The sequence below is a fragment of the Priapulus caudatus genome, unplaced genomic scaffold (genome assembly GCF_000485595.1).
Source record: "Priapulus caudatus unplaced genomic scaffold, Priapulus_caudatus-5.0.1 Scaffold21, whole genome shotgun sequence".
Classification (NCBI taxonomy): Eukaryota; Metazoa; Priapulida; class Priapulimorpha; order Priapulimorphida; family Priapulidae; genus Priapulus; species Priapulus caudatus.
Genome location: NW_014577082.1, coordinates 505,228 through 527,177, shown reverse-complemented (window position 1 = coordinate 527,177; position 21,950 = coordinate 505,228). Strand labels below are relative to the sequence as shown.

Genomic DNA, 21,950 nt, shown 5'->3' with positions numbered 1-21,950 from the left:
GCTGGGCGGCCAATTGTATTTACAGCCGACATTTTGCTCTGAGGCGACGAAGCCTTTACCCGTGTAGGCGCGTACGACATTCTATTATAACGGCAGACTGTACATCCATACTATCGTTCGACTGATTAAAAAGCCAGTCCGATTTATTATACCCGGCTGATAAGAAATACGACGTTGCAGTCGCTCGTTACCGCCTTCTCGATCATTCATCCTCATTAAACACGTATAATTGGATAGTCACATGCGGAATATAAAGTGTTACGGACGCCCAGCTCCAGGTACGCTGTCCGAGTTATATTCTTATGTGAAACCCAACGTATATTTTGCCAGGTAAATAACAAATAACCAATAAGTTTTTACCATTAATACTTACTTGCATTGGGTAGTATTTTATTCAAAAAGATTTTATTGTTGTACTTTTGAAGCCAAGTCGTTTAATCCAGGAAAGCACACGAGTTAGAAAGGGGTTGTAGGCCTTAATTCGTGGACGCTGGATTTGGATCTGTATGTAGCTTTGTCATGGATGGAACGTGTCGGCCGTAACACATTGCGTCTAAACAGCGGAGAATTGCTCCGACCTGCAGATTGGAGGATAAAATATTACCCCCACACACTTTTCGATTCTTTGGGAGATGATAAAATAATTTCGTGACGTTTCTTTCACCGGGTCATAGCTGACACGCGTTGCATATTTGCTAATTAATTAGACTAATCGCGTTCACTGAGACTTCAAAATTCACAGGACATAGGCTAAGACATGTGTCGTATAAGCTGAATGTATATAGACAATGTAATCAATCGTTGCTCTCATATCATTGTTGTACACGTTCTTACCAGGTCATGCATAGCGTATTCGGCGCAGAGACGTGGGCGGGGTCATTTTTTATTCCCTCCAAATCACAGCCGGTCGGAGCAATTCCTTTGTTTAGACGCATGTGCGCGTAACCACAGGCGTTATATTTACGCTCGGATATGGATTACATATGGATTACACTCGCAATGCGACTGTCATATACCATAATTCAATGTTGTCATAACGTTGTGGCTGCTGCTAGTAATGGTTGCTCTCTCGGCTGCAGTTTGAGAATCTACTACCGGCACGGTGAGTGTGTTGTCATCAGGACCATCGATCATGACATTGTCGACGAGGTGAAGGAGATATGTCAGCGGCTTGTAGCCGTCACGCAGGGCGTAGAGGTGAGCCAGCCTGTCCCTTATCCTTCACACAGTATTCATGCTGCCAGTGGGCACATCTCTCCTTCCTGATTAATCTAACGTCTATCCGCGATCGAGAGTTTACTCCTGATCATAACGATAATTAATAATAAATGCGTACAGCTGCCGCTATGTAAGTAACCATGGATACATGCCCGAGTGATGCCATCGTGACATGCGGCTTTAGTGCTAGTTTTTAGCTCACTTTGACATCGTCAAGATGAGCTATTGTCATGGGGCGTCGTTCGTTGTACGTCTGTCCGTCCGTCCGTCCGTCAACATTTGGCTACAGTCAACGATAACTTGAGAACCGTTTGATCCACATGTTTCAAATTGCATACACTTGTTACTCCTATGGGAGAGAGTTGAACGTCCTATTTTGGAGCACGCCAGTCAACCTACTTTTGAGCCACGCCCACTTTTTGGAAAAAAATGGAAATGTCCATAAGTCAGTTCAGGTTCAACGGATTTTGCTCATTTTTGGTATGTAAATGAATAAGCACTGGCACCAAAACATATCACACGGGTTTTGATTATGCAAAATTAGGTAGATTTTGGAAATGCATTTCAGTGTCTGCCTACGGTCAACGATAACTCAAGAACTGTTTGAACCACGTGTTTCAAATTGCATACAGTTGTTACTCCTATGGGAGAGATTTGAACGTCCTATTTTGGAGCACGCCAGTCAACCTACTTTTGAGCCACGCCCACTTTTTGGTAAAAATGGAAATGGCCTTAAGTCAGTTCAGGTTCAACGGATTTTGCTCATTTTTGGTATGTAAATGAATAAGGACTGGCCCCAAAACATATCACACGGGTTTTGATTTTTTTTTTAATTATGCAAATTAGGTTGATTTTGGAAATGCATTTCAGTGTCTGCCTACGGTCAACGATAACTCAAGAACTGTTTTAACCACGTGTTTCAAATTGCATACAGTTGTTACTCCTATGGGAGAGATTTGAACGTCCTATTTTGGAGCACGCCAGTCGACCTACTTTCGAGCCACGCCCACTTTTTGGCAAAAATGGAAATGGCCATCAAGATTCATTCGATTTTGTTTAATTTACCTACCTACCTACCTACCTAATCATACCTACGTGTAATATTGTGTTTTAGATTCTTCGTTACAGTAATTTGACTGGAATATTTTATTACTTTAATTTGCGCGATAATCGAAAACCAAAATGCCGATCATTTAGGCATAGCGCCATCTCTCGCCCAGATTTCAGACTTCAGATCTGAAACATTTATTTTCACATCAAAAGTAACCCTGAAACAAAATAGTAAAATTTCTATTAGTATAAAACAGGGAATAAGGACATCTGGTCATATTTCGGTCCGTCATAAATGAAACCTTTACCAAATTTTAAATATCATCTCCCTCTTCTATCACACCCAAGGTGAGCTATAGTGTCATTTATATCGCTCAGCCGAGTTTGTACGCGGGGTAATGAGAGCAGGTATATGTACGAATAAGTGAACCGAGGCGACAGCACATGTTTAGAGCACATGTCTTAGCCGAGTTTGTATGCGGGGGATTGTGAGATCACGGATATGTACGAGTGGGGCTACGGCACGTGCTCGCGTTCTGTAAGTTTGTACGCAGGGGGGGGGGATCATGGATATGCACGAGTGGGGCTACAGCGCGTGCTCGCGTTCTGTAAGTTTGTTCGCAGGGGGGGTGGTGTTGAGATCACGGATATGCACGAGTGGGGCTTTTTAACAATCCGCGCGGCGCTCCGTTCTGCAGGTCACGTCTCCTACAAGTCATCGGAAGGCTTCAGCTCCCGGCAGGGTTCCGGGGAAGGACAGTTCCTGCAGGGAGGCTCAGGCCTGGGACGCGGGCACGCCGCCCGCTGCTGCCGCGCCGCCACGGCGGGGCACGCGCGAGTCCCCGGTCGCCACACTAACGTCGCGAGCCGCAGGACGAGACGTGGACTGAAATACAATGCCGCCGATCGGCGAGCTGCACTGAAGCAGCAGCGTACGTATCGAACTCTAAATCGAGTGTTGGCGGCAGTGGCAGCGCACAGCAGCAGTGTTCAGCTGGCGGGCTGGGGCAGGCAGGTTCACTGCAGGGCTGTGGGCAGCTCGAATTTCAGCTGGCAGGCTGGGCAGGCAATTTTCAGCTGGCAGGGACTGGGCAGCAATTTCCAGCTTGCAGGCTCCGGGCAGGGCAATGTTCAAGCTGGCAGGGCTGGCGGCAGGCAATGTTCAGCTGGCCAGACGGCTGGGCATGCAATTTCAGCTGCAGGGGGCTGGGGTCGGCAATATTAGCTGGGCAGGTTGGGTTAGGCAATGTTAGCTGGCAGGCTGGGCACGGCGAATGTTCAGCTAGAGGCTGGACAGGCAATGTTCAGTTGGAAGTGGGGTACGGCATAAAAAAATTATTCAGTGGCCAGGCTGGGGTACGGCCATATTCACTGCAGGGTTGGGTAGGCAATGTTCAGCTGCAGGGTATGGGTAGGCCCAATGTTCGCTGGCAGGCTGGCGCAGCAAGCTTCAGCTGGCCAGGGCCTGGGGCACGGCAAATGTTCAGTGGCAGGGCTGGCGGCAGCAATGTTCAGCTGAGGGCTGAGGCAGGCAATGTTAGCCTGCAGTGCCGGCGCAGGCATGCTGTTCACTGGCAGGGCTGAGCAGCGAATGTTCAGCTGGCGGGCTGGGCAGGCAATATTCAGTGCCGGGCTGGGAAAGCAATGATTTCAGTAGGCAGCTTAGGGGTAGCTATTCAGCTGGCATGGCTGGGGTAGGCAATATTCGTGGCAGGCGTCTGGATAGCCAATGTTCAGTGGCAGGGTTGGGTAGGCAATATTCAGCTGGCAGGGCTGGGGTAGACCATGGAAGCTGGCAGTTGCTGGGACAAGGCAATGTTTCAGTTGGCAGGTTTGGCGGTAGGCAATATTCAGCTGGAGGGCTGCGGGCTAGGCAATGTTAAGCTGGCAGTGCGGTGCGGGCCAGCATGTTCAGCTGCAGAGCTACAGCAGCAGTTTCAGGCTGGCAGGGCTGAGGGCATGCAGTGTTAGCTAGCAGCTGGCTACAGCTGCAGGGCTGAGGCAGCAGTGTTAAGCTGGCAGTGGCTAGAAGGCAGGCATTGTGTAAGATGGCAGGATGGGGCAGCAGTGTTAGCTAGGTCAGGTACAGCAGCGTTGCTAGCTGGCAGGACTGGGTAGGCCAGCTGTTAAGCTGGCAGGGCCATACACCAGGCAAGAGGGCTGGGGCAGGCCAGTGTTCAGCGGTGCAGGGCTGGGACAGGCAATGTCAGTGCGGCGGGCTGGACAGGCAATTGTTTCAGTGGCGGCGCGGCTGCGGGAGCCAATGTTCAGCTGGACAGGCTGTCGGTAGCGCCGTGCTTAAGCTGGCAGGGCTGGAGGCAGGCACATGTTCAGCTGGCTAGGGCTGGGGCATGGCATGTTTCAGCTGGCAGGGCTGGGAGGCAATGAAAGCTAGGCAGGGCTGGGACCACGGCAATGTTAAGGCTAGCAGAAGCTACGTATGGCAGTGTTAAGCTGCAGGGCTGGGCAGGCCAGTCCTAAGCTGCAGATGGCGTTGGCCAGTGTTAGCTGGCAGGCGCTACATCAGCAGGACTGGGAGCGTGCATAAGTTGGAGGACATGGGAGTAGGCCAGTGTTAAGGCTGGCAGGGGCCTACAGGCAGCGGCTGGCGGCAGGCAGTGTTCAGTGCAGGCTGGGGCAGGCCAGTGCTAAGCTGGCAAGGGCTGGGCAGCAGTGCTAGCTGGCAGGACTGGGTCGAGCAGTGTATACGCTTGGCAGGCTACAGCAGTGCAGGCTGGGGCAGGCATGCTAGTGGCAGGCGCGGGCAGGCAATGTAAAGCTGCAGGGCCTGGGCGCAGCAAGGTTAATGCTGGCCAGGTGCTCAGCAGCAGCGCGCTCGGGGAGGCAGATGCTAAGCTGCAGGGCTGCTGGGCAAGGCCGTTGCTAAGCTGGCGGGACGGGTGGCCGAGTGTTCAGCTGGCACGCGGCTGGGCAGGCAGCTGCTAAGCTGGCCAGACGGCTGGTGGCAGGCAGTGTTCAGCTCGCAGGGCTGGGCGCAGCAATTTAAGCTGGCAAGTACAGCAGGCAGGCTTGTGGGCAGCAGTGCCTAAGCTGGCAGGGCTGGGGCAGGCAGTGCTAAGCTGGCAGGGGCTTGGGCCAGGCACAGCTGCTAAAGCTGCAGACGGCTGGGAGGCAGTCTAAGCTTGCAGTGCTGGGGCAGGCAGTGTTCACTGGCAGGCTGGGACGGCAGGTGTTAAGCTGGCAAGCTACGCAGCAGGCTGGGCACGGACAGTGCCATAAGGCTGGCCAGGGCTGGGGCAGGCGAGTGCCTAAGCTGGCCAATGACTGGTGGTGAGCAAGTGTTCAGCTGCAGGGCTGGGCAGCAGTGCCTAAGTGGCAGCGCTGGCGCAGGCAAAGGTTCAGTGGCCAGCGGGCGGGGGCAGACTAATGTTAAGCTGGCAGGGCTACAGCAGAGCAGGGCTGGCACGGCAGTGCTAAGACTGGCCCAGGGCTGGGCACGCAGTGCTAAGCTGACGGGGCGGGGGCAGCAGTGCTAAAAGCTAGCAGGGCATGGGGCATGCAGTGCTATAAGCTGGCAGGCTGGGGGCAGGCCGTCTTCACTGCAGGCTGGGCAGGCAGTGTATCAAGCTGGCCAGGCGCTGGCGCGACATGTTAAGCTGCGCAGGCTAGCGCAGGCAGGCTGGCGGCAAGCGAGTCGCTAAGCTGGCAGAAGACGCTGGGGCAGCGAGTGCTAAGTGGCAGGCTGGGCAGGACCAGTGCCTAAGCTGGCCAGGCTGGGGCAGGCAGGTGCTAGGCTGGCGCGGGGGGCAGCAGTGTCAGCTGGCAGGTGCGGGCAGGCAGTTGTGTAGGCTGCAGAGTACAGCAGGTCAGGCTGGCGGCAGGCCGAGTGACTAGCTGCGCACGGCTGCGGCAGGCCAGTGCTAATTGCTGCAGTGACTGGGTGGCAGTAGTTAAGCTGGCAGAGGCTGGGGCAGCAGTGCTAATCTGGCAGGGTGGAGCAGTGTTCAGCTGGCAGGGCTGCGCGGCAGCAATGTAGCTCGGCAGGCTCAAGCAAGGCAGGCTGGGCAGCCAGTCTAAGTGCAGGCTGGGGCAGGCGTGCTAAGCTGGCAAGGTGGGGCAGCAGTGCTAAGCTGCAGGGCTGGACCGGCAGCAGTGCTTCAGCTGGACAGGACTGGCGGCGGGAGCCAGTGTCAGCTTGGCCAGGGATGGGCAGCCAGTGTTCAGCTGCAGGACTGGGGCAGGCGAGTGTTCGTGGCAGGGCTGGGGCAGCAAATGTTCTTGCCAGGGCTGGTATCGGCGAACGTTAGAACCTGTTCATGAACCGAGACTGCCGCCGCAGCCGCCGAGCGTCATCCTGTCTGTATTTTTGCAGCTGAACGGACGTGGCCAGCCAGCACTCGAGACAGGTCATGATGGACGGCCGTTGGTCGACGAGAAGTGGTACGACACCTGCGACGATGGTGAGCTCAGCACTGGCTTCATCGGTGAGCAGTCAGTCTACACACCAGTCCAACAATCACCCACTTGCCACTGTTGCCAGGACCCAGCTGCGCACATAAACGAAATGCAAAAAGCTCCGAAAAAACGGCGTTTTGCGGCACGTCACTCACGCGCGCGGCATGCCAGTTAAACCGTGATACTATTTATAGTATATATTTGGTACACTAAGTGTAAATATTCATACGGTTCGCGGGCAGAAATATTCATGTGCTTGCTAGCAATGGTGCTGCCACACTATGGCGTCGTTACCGTATATAATTATGGTACACGCAACATACTACAATTTTGAAATGCAAAAAAAACCAAATTACAAAAACATGAACCAAAACTTTTGGATAGGTATTATTACAATTCTAATATAGCAATAATTGGGCGCGTAGGTTTACATGATGTTTTCGGTGTTTGCAGACAAGGACAGCAGCGGGAGCAGTAGAGGAAGTCGGAGAAATCTCTCACACCAAAAACGTCTTTACCTGGAGACTCTGGCGCGCAACAGTGCCAGTCCGAAGCCGACGCCAACACGGTAAGTGCTGATGCTGCCGGTGCTGCAGCTGCTGCGGTGGTGGTAGTCGTAGTGCTCCTCTTGCTGCTGACTCCTGCTGCCTGCTGCTGCTGTGACTGGTGGTGGTGGTGAGTGCTGCTGCTGCTGACCTGTGCGGGTGCGTGGTGTTGCTGACTGTGGTGGTGTGCTGCTGCTGCCTGCCTGGTCCCCGTGGTAATGATGCTGCTCAGTGGTGGTGCTGCTCTGCTGCTGCGTGCGTGCGTGCTCTTGCTTGCTGCTCTGCGTGTGTTGGCTGCCTGTCTGACCTCTGCTGCTGCTGCTGCTAGTGGTGGTGGCTGTGTGACTGCGCTGTAGTGGTCCGGTGGTGCTGCTGGTCGGTGATGGGGTTAGAGGTGGTGCGGTGGTGGCTGAGGTGAGTGGTGGTGTGCTGCTAGCCGTGTGCGTGGTAGTCGTAGGCTCATGCTATTACTTGTGCTGATTAGCTGCTGCCCTGCTGTAAGAGTGGTCGGTGGTCGTGGTGCCATGTTGCGGCTGATGCTGCTGCTGCTGCTCGCTACTGGTCGGTGGGGGCTGCTGCTGGCCGTCAGGTGGTGTGTAGTCGTAGGCTCCTGCTCTACTCTGACTGCTGCTGGTGGTGGTGTGGTGGTCGTGCTGGTGTTTCTGCTTGCCCTAAGCTCGTCTGGTGTGGCGCGCGCGGTTGCTGGTCGCGTGGTCGGTGGTGTGTGAAGCCTCTGCTGCTGTGCTGTGTGCGTTTACTGCTGTGCGTGGTGGTGGTATCGTTTCCTGCTGCTGCTGCTGCTGCTGCCTCGGCTATGCTGCTGCTGGTCGGTCGGTCAGTCGTGTGCTGCCTCTGCGTGCTGCTGCTGCTCGCGCTGCGTGGTGGTGGTTGGTGGTGGTGCTGCTCCTGCCTGCTGCTGGTCGCGTGTGGTGGTGTTCTCTGCCTGCCTTGCTGGTGGTGCTGCTGCTAGGCTGCCGTTGCGTGCTTGTAGTCGTAGTGCTGCTGCCTGCCCTGTGCCTGCTGCTCTGCCTGATGTATGTGCTATTTGATCGCCGTGTGGTAGTCGTTAGTAGCTGCTGCCTGCTGCTGCTGCCTGTTTGGTGTCGGATTCGGTGGTGGTGGTGGTGGTGGTTGGTGGTTTGTGAGTGGGGTCGGTGGTAAGTGTGGTGGATGGTGATATGGTGTTGCAGCGGATGCTGCTGCTGTCGTGCTGTAAGGGTAGTGCATGCTTTCTACTGTTGTGCTTTGCCTCTGCTGCTGCTTGCTGCTTGGTGGTGTGTTGGTGTGGTTGGTGGTCGTGCGTGATAGTAGGTGCTTGCAGCTGGATGCTATGCATGTGGTGCTGGTAGTGGTGTGTGCTAGCTTCTATGTTGCTGCTGTGCTGTTGCGCAACTGGAACAACTAACGCTTATAGTAATAAAACTCTCTCTCTCTCTCTCTCTCTCTCTCTCTCTCTTCTTCTTACTCTCTCTCTTCTCTCTCTTCTCTCTCTTCTCTCTCTCTCTCTCCTCTCTCTCTCCTCTCTCTCTCTCTCTCTTCTCATCTCTCTCTCTCTCTCTCTCTCTCTCTCTCTCTCTCTCTCTTCCTCTCTCTTCTCTCTCACTCTCACTCTCACTCTCACTCTCACTCTTCACCCTTCACCCTTCACCCTTCACCCTTCACTCTTCACTCTTCACTCTTCACTCTCACTCTCTCTGTCTCTATCATATTTGTGTGTGTGTGTGTGCGTGCGTGCGTGCGTGCGTGCGTGCGTGCGTGCGTGTATGTGTACATATATATACATACATATGCATGCCGACCCGTGCGGTGGCAACACACCGCGACGATGAACACGCTGATACGATCGTTTCGCTGCGCAGGCCGGCGCGCGACGTGTCGCCGCTCACCGGTGAGATGACGCGGCTGCGGCCCGGCGTGACGGCGCTCACGCGGCTCTCGCCTGCTGCCCTCAAGACGCACAACAGCAGCACGTTCCAGGAGGACCTGCTGCGGCTCATCGATCCCGACCTCATGCTCCCCGACCAGGACAAGGAGAACAAGGTGCGCGACCGAACTCGGATGTTAGTGCGCGTGTGGTCGATCTTGATGTTCGTGGCCATTCTGTCTAACGAGAGTGGTTTAGATGTGTTTAGGTTAACGTGTTGTTTTGTGTTCCCGATGGCTCTCCCGTCTTTCCCGTCCGCCCCCCCCCCACACACGACTGCCCGTGGTTGCGAACATTGTTGGTACTTCTCCGGTAGTCGGGCGCTCCCCTCTGTCTCCCCATCATTCCCCCTCGGTTTCCTGTCCTCTTCCTCTTCCGTCGTGTCGTCACCTCTCTCTCTCTATCTTTCTCTCTCTCTCTCCCTCCCCCTCTCTCTATCTCTCTCCCTCACTCGCTCATCTATCGCTTTGTTCTGCCACCAGGTGCGCTCCTCGCCCGACCGCCGGCAGCTGCTGCAGCGCACCGTGTCGGACGAGAGCGTGCACCGCAGCGCCACCTTGCAGCAGAACCGGCCCGCGTTTCCGCCGGACGTTCTCTTCACGTCGGCGAAGCCCGCGCACGTCAGTGGCGCCCTCATGAGCAAGGAGTCGCGCCTGTCGCCGCGCGCGCTCACCGCGCTGCCCTCTGGTGGCAAGACGGGCCGGTCGGCGCGCAATGGCGGCAAGGGCATTCTGCCGCTGCCGGACGACGGTGACGGCGCGGGGCTGGACTGGAACAATCTTGTCGAGACGGCGACCAAGGCCATACAGAGTGAGCGCGTCTCGCTAGTTTAGCGTGTTTAGCGCGTTTAGGGGGATTCTGTGATCTGTTGTCATCGCGTGCGAGTTGTCGCGTGAGGTTTTTCGCATCTGGGTTTGATGCCTGGAGGGGCCCTGTGTGTGATGTGTGACATAACTGAATGAAGTGTGGGGGGGTCGTTGTGTGAGGTGTGGTGTTATTGAATGATGTGTGGGGTCCCTGTGTGTGACGTTATTGATGAAGCTTGAGGGGTCATTGTGTGAGGTGTGGCATTATTGAATGAAGCATGGGGGTCATTGTGTAACGTGTGGCATCCTTGTGTGAAGGGTGACATACCTGTGTAATTGGTGATATTATGAGAAAAATGTAGCATCTGTGTCACACATCTGTGTGACGTTAATGAGTGAAGTCTGGGGGTCTTTGTTTGATGATTGACATACCTGTGTGAGTTTTCCATCATATGTCTGTGTTTTGTGGTTTCAGCGTTGGTAGCATTATGGATATCATATGTTATCATCCGCTGTTATCGTTACAGCATTTATGCGTTGCCTTATAGTGAGCACATTCAACCTATCAGTGAGCATATACATACAGTCAGCATGTGGGAGGTATATTGGGCCAGAGACCCTTGATATAGGATTAGCCTCTCTCCAGCAGTGAGTGTCAGATATGAGCGAGATGTGCTGCACGTTTCAGGCAACGTTTCGCCGGCGCTGGCGACCGATGCGAAGCAGGATGAAATCCCGACGCGCGACTTGCCGCAACCTCGACAACAGGACTACGACGTACAGCGCCCTCTTCAGGATTTTGATGCACAGCGCCCTCTGCAGGATTATGACACACAGCGCCCTCTGCAAGACTATGACGCACAGCATCCCCTGAAGGACTACGACGTGCAGCGCCCCCTACAGGACTACGACGTACAGCGCCCCCTACAGGACTATGATGTACAACATCCGGTGTTGGACTACGATGCGCAGCAACGCATCCCTGAGTACAGCGCACAGCAGCAGCAGCAGCAGCTCCCCCTGCAGGAGTACAGTGCACAGCAGCGCCCCCTGCAGGACTACGATGCGCAGCGCTCCCGCCAGGGATACGAGGCGGAGAGTAGGCAGGCCGTGGCGGCGTTGTCGTCGGCACCTCAGGATCTGCTCGCGTCCGGCAGGCTCAGTTCCTCTCCAGTCTACACCAGGTAGGCGTCGTCAGCAAGTAAACCCACCGCAGTCTAGCACGTAGAGAGCCGAAGCGATGACGTCACGTTCCCACGGTGTCGTACCGGCTGGTTCTAAACAGTGGGTGTTACTTTAAGTATACCCTTAACATCGTACACGCCCATTTTTGTGCTTTTACCACAAAGCGCACAATTCTTTTTTATATTTACACATACCTACTCCACTATGCGATGTGTGCATAAGATTCTTTCGTGACTTTACTGTTTTATTTATTTTCGCATTGTTTAATCAATCGTGTTAGCTGATGACCGCTTCCCGTGCGTCTGTGTTTCACTAAGTATGCTCATGTGTTTTTTGCTCCGTGTTGCAGCGGCCCCTGGCGGCCGACCAGCACCAACCCGACACAGCGGCAGCACGAGCTCGAGCTTAGAGTTGCGCAGCTGCAGCAGGAGCTTAACAAGGTGAGTCGCAGCGACGTTGCCGTGGAAACGCGGCGCCGGCAGAAAAAAAACTCCGCCGCCGAATGAAAAAAATACGGCGCGAGCAAAAAACTTCGTCGATAAAAACGTCCATACGAGTATGAAAATTCCGTCAACGACAAGTGAATCGTGCGCTCGATAAAAAACATTGTTGATGAAAAAATTCTTCGTAAAGATGCGTTTGGGTGAAGTGCTGTCTGCCCTCACTCAATTGCCTTAATGACAGCAGTGTGTCTGCACCATGGTAGACTACCAGTGCCCCTCCCTCCCTCACTCTCTCCTTCCCTCCCTCCCTCCCTCCCTCCCTCCCTCCGTCCCTCCCTCCCTCCCTCCTTCCCTCCCAAGGGGATTACGGGATTATGTAATGACCTTCCTGCGTGTGTTACAGGAGCGGCAGGAGAGAGCCGAGAGGGAGGCAGAGATTCAGCAGCTCCAGCAGGACAACGTGCGGCTGCAGGAGGAGTCGCAGACTGCCGCCGCGCAACTGCGCAAGTTCACCGAGTGGTTCTTCAACACCATCGACAGACAGTGATGCGCGCGAGCTGGTCCGGTCCAATCATCTGTCGTCTCTCGACAAAGTTTCCGATGATCATGTTTGAGAGATCTGTTACCCGCGCTACTTGTGCCGGTTTGTAAGTGACGACTGGCCAAGGTGAAGTTGTTGGTTGTGATTTATAGTAAAATCGTAACATTTAATCAGATGACTGTGTTGGAAAACCGTGAAATCTTTGCTATATATACTGCACACCTATAGTCTATCGCACCCTATAGGTTGACCATATAAGAAGACCATCACGTCTTATAGGTGGCGCTGCAAAGGAAGCAGTATAGTTTATGACGTAGTCCCCCGTCCATTTCTTGAGAATCATGTAGTACATTTTAATATAGTTTTTAGAGTCGTGTTTAGACATACATTTTAATAGACAGGCGAATGTCTGTGGTAGCAAACACTGGCCAGTGTGGTTTTCCATGCACGGGCTTGTCATTATCGTGGGCAGACGCACGGAAAACTTCACGTGATATGTTTTTATGTTAATCACTGATCGAATGATTGTATGAGGGTGTTTGCAAAACTGATTCACGGCCAGGCAAGTTTTCCTGCTGCTATGTACACGCAGCGTGGCTGCGTCAAAGATTTCGTCCATTTTTTTGTTTTATTGTACCGACTTGATTTCCCTACACTTTCCACCGGCTGAAGAGTGCATTTAATGACACCAGAAGCTCGGTGTTGCGATAGATTATCGACATTCTACTGGGTTCCATTTATGTTTTAGTCCTGTTTTAAACTTGCTGAGGTTATATTCTGAGGTGTTTTCTCACCTGGCATGCGGCAGAATATCTGTGAGTGAAAGAACGTTTTCACGCGCAGTATGTTTGCATTTAACGAGAAATAGCAATCAAGCTGTGCATTATTTACCAAGTAGGTCTGTGTGTATGTATCTGGCGTGTGCCTGTGCGTGTGTGTGTGTGTGTGTGTGTGTGTGTGTGTGTGTGTGTGTGTGTGTGTGTCTGCGTGAGTTCGTACGTGCGTGCGTGCGTTCCTGCGTGTGTCTGTCTACGTATGTGAGTGTGTGCGTATATATGTGTGTGCGTGCGTGCGTGCGTGCGTGCGTGCGTGCGTGCGCGCCTGCGTATGTGTGTTGGGAATCGGTGCACGTCTGCGAGGGAGAGAGATGTGCGGGAATAGTTGCCATAATATATTGCACAGCTGCATAATAATATCAAGCCGTTCCTGCCGTTTATATATCATTGCAATCACGCACCTTATATGCTTGTGCCACGGCGTAGGCTTTCACCAGCTGTAATCATAGATATATACAACACAACACAAACTTGTGTTGTATATATCTATGCTGTAATGTAATGACTGGGAACCAGAATCTGCCCTAGTATATAGTCATCCTTCCTGCTCAACTTGTCACCTTCTTTCGTTAGCATGATGTTATAATTATGCCGACCTGGTATGCGTAGTTACGTGATTATGAGCTTGATGCGATACTGGATATCTGATTCATTTCTAGCTTGCCGACTGCATTTTCGTCCTGGTGGTTGTGTTACAGCTAGAACCTGATGCAACGCTAGCAGGAGTGTCATTGTATAGACATGTTTGTATTATGACACACCTGACGATATCTAGGCGTGTTGCCGTGGTTGTGTGATGATTACTAGTGTAGTACGTGCCTTCGCTGCCCGAGTGGTTGTCCTGACAGAGCATGCTGCTTTGCTGTCTCATGTGGTTAGCAAGCTATCTGCAACGCTGTTATGATGGATGATCGCGGGCCCATTTTTAGAAAAATTATAAATTGTTATGATTATCATAAGTGCAAAATATCACAAATTTTGCATGACAATTGCTTGACTGATGACATTTTAGATTATGACGTCATAACTACTTGTGATGGGTGTGACAACGGGACCCAGCAGGTCACTCTGCGGTCGCTGGTGTGATGTGACGCTGACCAGCTTGTTACATTAGTGTGCTGTGAATTCCGACCAGGTCACTCGGTTGAGCGGTTATTTTTGCGTAATTTATATTTTAAAATATTTCATTTCGGTTCGAGAAAATCGTCAGGATTGGCACGATTCGAGCAAGCTTTCCTGCTCGCTCAATATACGTATTTATGTACGTACGTACGTATATATGCATACAGGGGTAGATATATATATATATGTACACATACGTGCCCACTGCTTTCGTAGTTAGTTACTCGAGATGTGCGTAGACGGCGAATGCAAGCACTATGTATACGGCGAGGAATGTGACGAGCAGAACATGTTCTACACAACACCGTCAGGCGACCATGCCGCCATCACGAACCTGCTATAACTGCCACAACGTGTTGTGTTATGTACAAAACTATAGTCTAGTTTTAGATACATGTAAAGTTAGTGTAGTTTTTACGGTAAACTTCATCCACAATGTTGTTGATAAGACCTCCTGCACCCGTGCAGTTACACCGTGTAATTCCCTCACTTTGTATATACAACACAGAATTATTATTTAAAGATCGCGTACTGTATAATAAAACTCGTATTGGGTTTTAATAAAATGACCAAGTTCTCCTTAAACTTGTTTCTGTATTGACTGTTGTATCGCGCTGAGACAGGGAGAGGGGAAGAGAGAGAGACAGCCTGTTCGAATACTCACTAGCACGACTGTGTTTCGCACACGCCGCTAATCTACATAGGCTGATATACATGACGCTAACCTACGCGCAGAACTTACACTGTCATATATTGTTATACAGTATCAGTTTGTAACATTTTATTGGAGTCTGAGAGAGCGAGAAAGGGTAACGGAAACAGTGTGCGACACTCACATAATGTACACGGCACGTATGTCTACATATTGGCAAGCATTTACATAGAAACAGAAATATATCACATACGATACAAAGGAATATATTTCTAACGGAACTCATCGTATGACAGACCACATCACATCATATCGCCTCTATACTACAGCAGGAACAAACCTAATGGTTTCACATTATCAAATTACATAAGCTATGTAATACGGTGCAAATTAGATTGAAAAAAATTACATCCTGGTATGTGGCACAATATCCTACGGCGCCCTCCACAGCAAACTCTTCTAGTGTTCTATCTCGTCTCAACCCGTATAGTTAGTTGTCTCATAGTCATAGAAATACATAAAGCCTAACTAGTATGTTATTTCTATGATCATACCAGGAGTAGATAATAGGGATAATCCCTATTATCTACTCCTGATCATACTAATCTACACAGGCGCAAAGTTACGCAAGGGTACTACAGCACTGCAGAAGAACGGCGGGTTTTGGGGATCTGCGCGCAATCCCCTATATCAGGTACCATACCTTTTCATAGAAAAATATGGAAGAGAAAAACCCGATATATATATACATATGTATATATATATATCAAGAGCTCATAATAGATCATAAATGATAATCTCTATTATGAACTCTTGATATATATGTGTGTGTTTGTTTGTTTGTTTGATTATAAAATGTCAAATCACAGTATTTCGTGGAAATGTTTTTTCTCAAGCTGCATGGATAATGTCACTAGTAAGTTCCAGTTATTTTCAAAAATATAACATTTTGCAGATGCTGTAAACACTGCCACCATTACATTTCGATAGAGTAATTACATATTTTAAAAGATTTTCTTACAAAATAATTCATTATAACATAACTAATTTGTGTTACATCTAGCATGTATAGTATAATACCAATAATGATAACTAATAATACGATTTTCTTTATACCGCAAGGACGCTGATATAAAATAGTAAAAGAATGAGTGAATATCCATCCAAGTATAGGCGGTTTGGCATTGGCAAGTGGTGTTACCTGGGTAGATACACACACATATATATATATATATATATATATATATATAATTCTAAACATATTAACTAGGATTATCCGCAACCACAAAATATAGGTACAACTTACAGCAGTTATCATTCCATTTCAATCAATCGAAATATACATACAGAATGGAAAGACAATTACTTATGACAATTGGAACAAAAGCAACAAATAACGAGGTTGAATCACTGTGCTTAGAGTCTACACCAAAGAAAGCATGAAGATTTTGACGATGGCAAGTGCACGCTGACTCGTGCGCGAATGATGCGCTAGTATTATTAGAATATATACATGTGCTCCACGTAATTCTTGCTCCGTTGTAATTATTGTTATTCACTGCAGCTTTGAGTTCACGGCTACAGCCCGGCGCACATTGCCGAACATTTAAAAAAGTCGCCGAACATTTGTTCCGAACAATGTTTCTGAAGATCGGAAATGTTTGATATCTCGAACATTGTTCGTCGAATGTTCGTCAATGTGCGCTGAATGTCGAACAATTGTAAAGTAGTAACCAATAGCAGCACGATATGTGGTCACATGATTTTTGTGCCCAATCATGCGCCGATCACATGACTCTTTACAACACAGCTACTAGACGGCGCCACAAGGTTGTTCGCTGCAAAATGTTCGGCAATGTGCGCTCAACAATTGTTCACCCGCACATTGCCAGACAAAAACATTTGTTCGGGAAAATGTTCGGCAATGTGCGCCAGACTTAAGCTGTCGGGATCTTTCCCCACGAAGCTGCAAGGCAACCGAACGTGATCGTAAAGCCGACCAGTAATGGCGTCCTTCATCATAACCATCATAGTCCACGGAATGTTTTGCAATCGGCAGGGGCATCTCTCTCTACACGTGGGCATGCTACAGTAACGCGAGCAGTGCCTATACACGCTTGCTTAGTAACGCGCACGTTCTGTGTTAGCATCACCGTTCTAATGGCGTTCGGGTGTCGTATGTACAAAACTCTGCATTTGCAGGCGTCACATCTGCACGGTGAAGGCCTTTATGTTGGACGGCTGGTGACTAGTGACAAACGGATTGGTGCTGCTCGCTGGTTGCACAGATGATGCTGCCCACTTAGAGTTGAATGGATCCGATGGGTTGGGGTTTGCAGGATAGTTGACCTGCCACGGGGGGGACCTGACAGTCGTATCTCCTATAAAATACATGTGGCACGTGTTAGAAAACGATGACAATTGGCCTATGGATAGAAATATATGCTACATTAATAATGAAATTTACAGTAAATAAACACCACTTACATTTAATACCAAAGTTTTAATGTTTTCGTACTCTACATCGCCCTATATTCCCTTCACTCCTCCCTAACTTCACTCTCACCTCATGTACCTATTCTCTTACCCCTTTCATGCTTCCTCCCTCCTTCTCCCGCCTGTACCTTTCAGTCTCAGACATCCCACGATGAGACTACACACACTATAGTGCAACTAACAGTTAGACCAGTGGTTCTTAACCTTTTTTGTGTCATGGACCCCTTTGAGAATCTGGTGAAAGCTACGGACCTCTCCCCAGAAAAATGCACATAAGCACATGAACACAAAATTCTGCAGTGGGGTTCACGGACTGCCTGAAGCCCATCCACGGACCCCAAAGGCGTCCGTGGACCACAGGTTAAGAATCCCTGAGTTAGACAGCAAACAGTAATACGACAGCGGTAAGAGAGAGCGTGACTTACCTCCAGCCACCAGCGGGTCGAACTGGCTGACGACATTGTTGGTGAAGCCCATCCGCGTGCCGTCTGTGTTCATCGTGTCGATGTCCTGCGTGATCTGCTGGCAGAGCTGCGCAATCGCATCTTCGCTCATCGCCGCCTCCTCCATGATGGGGCTCACTGCTGCGGAAAGGGAAGCGGCAAATAGCTGTGATGTCACCGGCTGCTAGCAACATTAGATAGGCCGAGACAAGATACTGCAGCTAGCCAAAATGAAAAGAAGAGGCAATGCAAGAACAGATACAGCACGGCCATCTAACGAGGGACAAGTTTGGAAAACTAAGACATCCCCGTCTTCGCACCCCCCTCAGTTTCTCCAGAACAGGCGCAGCAGTATGGCGCACGACGACAGGCCGTCGGCTGATCACCTGTGTTTGCGCTAGCGTTGAATGTGTTCTCTCTCCGCGCCACCGTCGACGGAAGCTCGTTGAGTCGCAGCGACAGGTTGCGCTTGAACGGCGCCGTGTCGTTGATGTGTCCGAATCGCGCCGAGCCCTGCCGCTCCAGCATCTCTGCGGTGGCCCGCGGCCGCGCCACCGCAAACGGGTTGTCCACCTCTCGCGACGGCACCGGCTCTGTAGCAACAATGGTAGGTGGGTTTAATGACAGTAAGCATGACATGTAGGTGAGAATGCCGGGTGGGCAATGAACTGTCGTGGTGCCGATGGCACCCCACGACGAAGACGCCGACTCTGAGGCAACGTGACCTTCCACTATGAAGCAACTATGATGATATAACCGTATGCACGATATGTAGGTGAGAATGCCAGGTGAGCAATAAACAGTCAGTGCCGACAGCACCCCACAACAATGGCACCGGCCCTGAAGCAATGTGATTGAGCATTATGACACGGGCACAGTCATATCATGACTGACAGCATGATGCACGGATGAGCATGTTGGCAATCGCGGAGCCAGGGGGGGGGGTGGCTGGTCCTGGGGGCCCTAGGACCCCCCCAATAAAAATATAAATATAAATAAATAAAAATTGCTCTTAAAAGCGCGTAGCTGGCCTAATCCTGGCCTCGTTAAAAAAATGTACGTTAAAAAAGTGGCTTGGTAGAGGGGGCCATGGCCCCCTTGTTGATCCGAAAGTCTAAAAACAAAAAAAAACAAAAATTGTTCCACTAAAAATAGAATTGTCGTAGTCAGAATGAAGGCCGTACATGTACTCAAAAGTGCCTCAAATACCATCTCCTGCGATCTACATTTTCAAAATTTTCTGGGGGAGCTAGGACCCCCATACCCCCTGCCTGTTTTAATCCCCCTCCTTAGAATCTTGGATCGGCCACGGCATCGGTGTCGTTGTAGAGCTGCAGAAGAAATAATATTGTCAACAAAACAGCGTCTAAATTGATTTTAAAGCACTATTTTTACATTTAACTCAAAAAAATAATTTCAGACCACCAGACCCCCTTGGTACTCGCTCGAGGACCCCCCCCCCCAATCCAAATTCCTGGCTACGCCCTTGCATGTTGGGTATGAGAATAATGGAACCCACAGCTGCATGCCTATTTAGACGCTCATCCTAATTTCATTTGACCTACTTGCCGAGTTTCAGACAGCCAGCTAAATAACAATGATAGTTACGTTGACAACAACAATGATAATAAATTATGAGGATAATAAGAGTTTTATTTACTGGATGACTTATTATCTCATAATAGACTTTAACCCCATGCTTACGGTTTATTACAGTCACAAAATTATTGCACAACATACGCAGTTAATATATTAATTATAACAAAGCCAGTGCCAGCATAAGAACATTTGCTACTGAAAGGTCCTATAGTACAGCGGGTAAGCTAACCTATTGTGCATTTTTTGATAAAAGCACCAATTTTGGCATAAAGGTAGACCAATATATTATGAACAAATTTGGATGTGGAACCTAGAGTCCCTTTATATTGTGTTAATTAACATGATAATTAAATGTAGTAGTGTCCCTTGACCACAGAAGTATAACATTTGACTTGCCCAGGATTGATCTGATGAGAGCAAGCCACCATAATTATCACTATCTGGTTCTGTTATTGTTGTTGTATTAATACTATTATCGATGTAATTAGCCTAATTGTGTTAATAATTTTGTTAATTAGCATCTTAATTGGTGTGGGCAGTGTCCATGAATAGCTATTGACAGACAGAGAAAGAAAGTCAGATAACATTTCCACAACTTAAATGAATCTAGCCTATTCACAAGGAATATCAGCATTTGATGCCTGATCATGGGTTTCCTTGTCGCCATTTAATCTGCAATTAGCCTAAATATGTTAATTAATATCAGCAGCATCTCCCAAAATGTGACTAAGAGCTATCTGGCATGTCTTGATTCAAAACATTCAATAAACATTCACTAAAACCTTCAGCAGCAAACTTTATCTAACTTCTGTGTGTCTTTTGGGTGTCTGCTGGCGGCCACGGCCGCCAGGGAGCAGTTGGGCGATGGCTCCACATCCAAATTTGTTCATAATATATTCGTATACCTCTGCGCCAAAATTGGTGCTTTTATCAAAAAATTCACAATAGGTTTGAATATCCTAGGTAAACCGCCCAACTACTATACTTCCAAGGCTTTTAAAGGTACATAGGAGGGCAACGTCCTTTAGCGCTTTATCTATCATTATTATCTCCAGTATCAACTCCTAGCTCTATATAGTTGTTATCTATAAGAACTAAAATCGGTTTAAAGGTCCTCCTCACCTGCTCCCAGGCTAGGTATAGCCATTTATGGTATATACAATTATTGCTTGCACATACAGTGGCTTGAACAACTAGCATGTAGGGGCCCTACACTATTTTGCAGTTGCACGGTGCATTAATTTGCTGACTGACCCCTGTTTAACACGAGATAGGAAAGAGGAGCTATATTGCCGCATACTATAAACAACTATTGCACGCTGCTGTCTGCAATCTGTCATCTATGGCAATACATTGTAATCCCACAATTTGCTAACTTCCAAATGACAGTACCACAGTAAAACACTGTAACACTATTTTCAAACCACATCATACGATAGCAAGATTACATCAATTATAAATTGCCAAAAATAATACGAGAATAAATAAATAATAACTAAAATACTAAATAAATGTGATGGTAAGGACACCAAATATTACATGCGAATGATTAACAGTGCCACCTGGGAGTTGTTACCCGCACTACACCCGATCATCTTCAGACACGTACCTGCAGGTTTCACCTCCTGTGGGTCGAGCATTCGTTCCGTTATGGATACCTGGCGGAACGATCCGAGGCGTGTGAAGCTAGTCTGATCCTTGCTGAATTGCACTCGCACAGCTTCCTTCTCAAGCGCCTGCTTCTTCTCATAGCACACCGTGAAGGCACAGCCCACAGCATGGCTCAGCTGCTCCCCCTGTTGGAGATCATCGACACTAGCTCATTGCCCAGGAAGGGAGATTTACATTTATACGACAGTGTAGTATTATATTATATACTACAGGATGCAAATAAGACGACCTGTCGAGGTTTGGGATATAAGACATCGAAAAAGAAGTCGGTGACACGAAAGAAAAAAAGCACAGAGAGTGGGATGAGAGGACAGAATCATCGACAGGGAGAGAACAAATGCAGCCAGCGTAACGTCGACAATCGACCACTACCGAGTGTAAACACAGAGCATCAACTTACCGAGTATCCAATGGCCATGAAGCAATGGCAGATCCATCTTCGGGTAGTGCCATCACGGCAAATGTAGCTGAAGCCGTGAGGATAGTTCCTGTCTGGGGCACAGAAAGACACCTTCTCTACCGTCTGGTCCACTATCAGTGCCTGAAACATGCCACACGATGTTATATCAAAGGAATGAGAAATTAGAAAACAACCATTAAAAAGTTTAAAAAACTGACAAGGGCTGCCAAACTAGTAATTAAGTGAAAACCTAGTGCCTACTAGTTTCCTAGTGTAGCTCTCAAGAAGATTTGGTATTCCCATAGAAAGTGGTGATAAACCATGCCTCACTGATTATAACGTCTGCTATGAATACAACTGCAAGCATTATATCTTAATTTAATGGTAGGCGAAATGCTTTTTATCTTGGATTATAAATTCAAGATATAAATTACACCTAAATCTCTCTGCTCATGTGAGGATATTTCTATTGCTCGTGTGACATAACCTTGTCTGAAGATAAACAGCCAGAGAAAGAGACAGAGTCAGAGACAGAGAAGAGAGAGAGAGAGAGAGAGAGAGAGAGAGAGAGAGAGAGAGAGGGAGAGAGAGAGAGAGAGAGAG

At 49.3% G+C, this 21,950-nt stretch overlaps 3 protein-coding genes across 6 annotated transcripts in view; 2 read left to right on the top strand and 1 right to left on the bottom strand.

Moving 5' to 3' along the window:
• The window catches only part of LOC106812408 (signal-induced proliferation-associated 1-like protein 2), a 26,903-nt gene extending 25,637 nt beyond the window's left edge, over positions 1–1,266 (top strand). Inside the window, exon 13 of the mRNA XM_014816286.1 lies at positions 1,080–1,266. Coding sequence (XP_014671772.1) covers positions 1,080–1,266 — 187 coding nt within the window. The remainder of the gene's footprint in view (positions 1–1,079) is intronic.
• A 5,383-nt stretch (positions 1,267–6,649) lies between these two features.
• On the top strand, positions 6,650–14,671 carry LOC106812625. Its single transcript, XM_014816543.1, has 7 exons — positions 6,650–6,713; positions 7,138–7,252; positions 9,089–9,269; positions 9,636–9,963; positions 10,648–11,143; positions 11,494–11,584; positions 11,991–14,671. Exons 3-7 carry the CDS (start codon positions 9,123–9,125, stop codon positions 12,132–12,134), a joined length of 1,206 nt encoding a protein of 401 aa, XP_014672029.1. The 5' UTR covers positions 6,650–6,713; positions 7,138–7,252; positions 9,089–9,122; the 3' UTR covers positions 12,135–14,671.
• Positions 14,672–16,601: 1,930 nt separating this feature from the next.
• Positions 16,602–21,950, bottom strand: part of LOC106812864 (protein numb-like) — a 26,008-nt gene continuing 20,659 nt past the window's right edge. For 3 of the 4 annotated variants that reach the window (XM_014816876.1, XM_014816869.1, XM_014816860.1), the window contains exons 6-10: positions 21,348–21,488; positions 20,886–21,072; positions 18,064–18,270; positions 17,660–17,818; positions 16,602–17,119 (exon numbers count right to left, since the gene is read on the bottom strand). In XM_014816876.1, coding sequence (XP_014672362.1) covers positions 16,944–17,119; positions 17,660–17,818; positions 18,064–18,270; positions 20,886–21,072; positions 21,348–21,488 — 870 coding nt within the window. In that variant the 3' untranslated portion in view covers positions 16,602–16,943. The remainder of the gene's footprint in view (positions 17,120–17,659; positions 17,819–18,063; positions 18,271–20,885; positions 21,073–21,347; positions 21,489–21,950) is intronic. The other variant, XM_014816884.1, reaches the window with a different exon arrangement.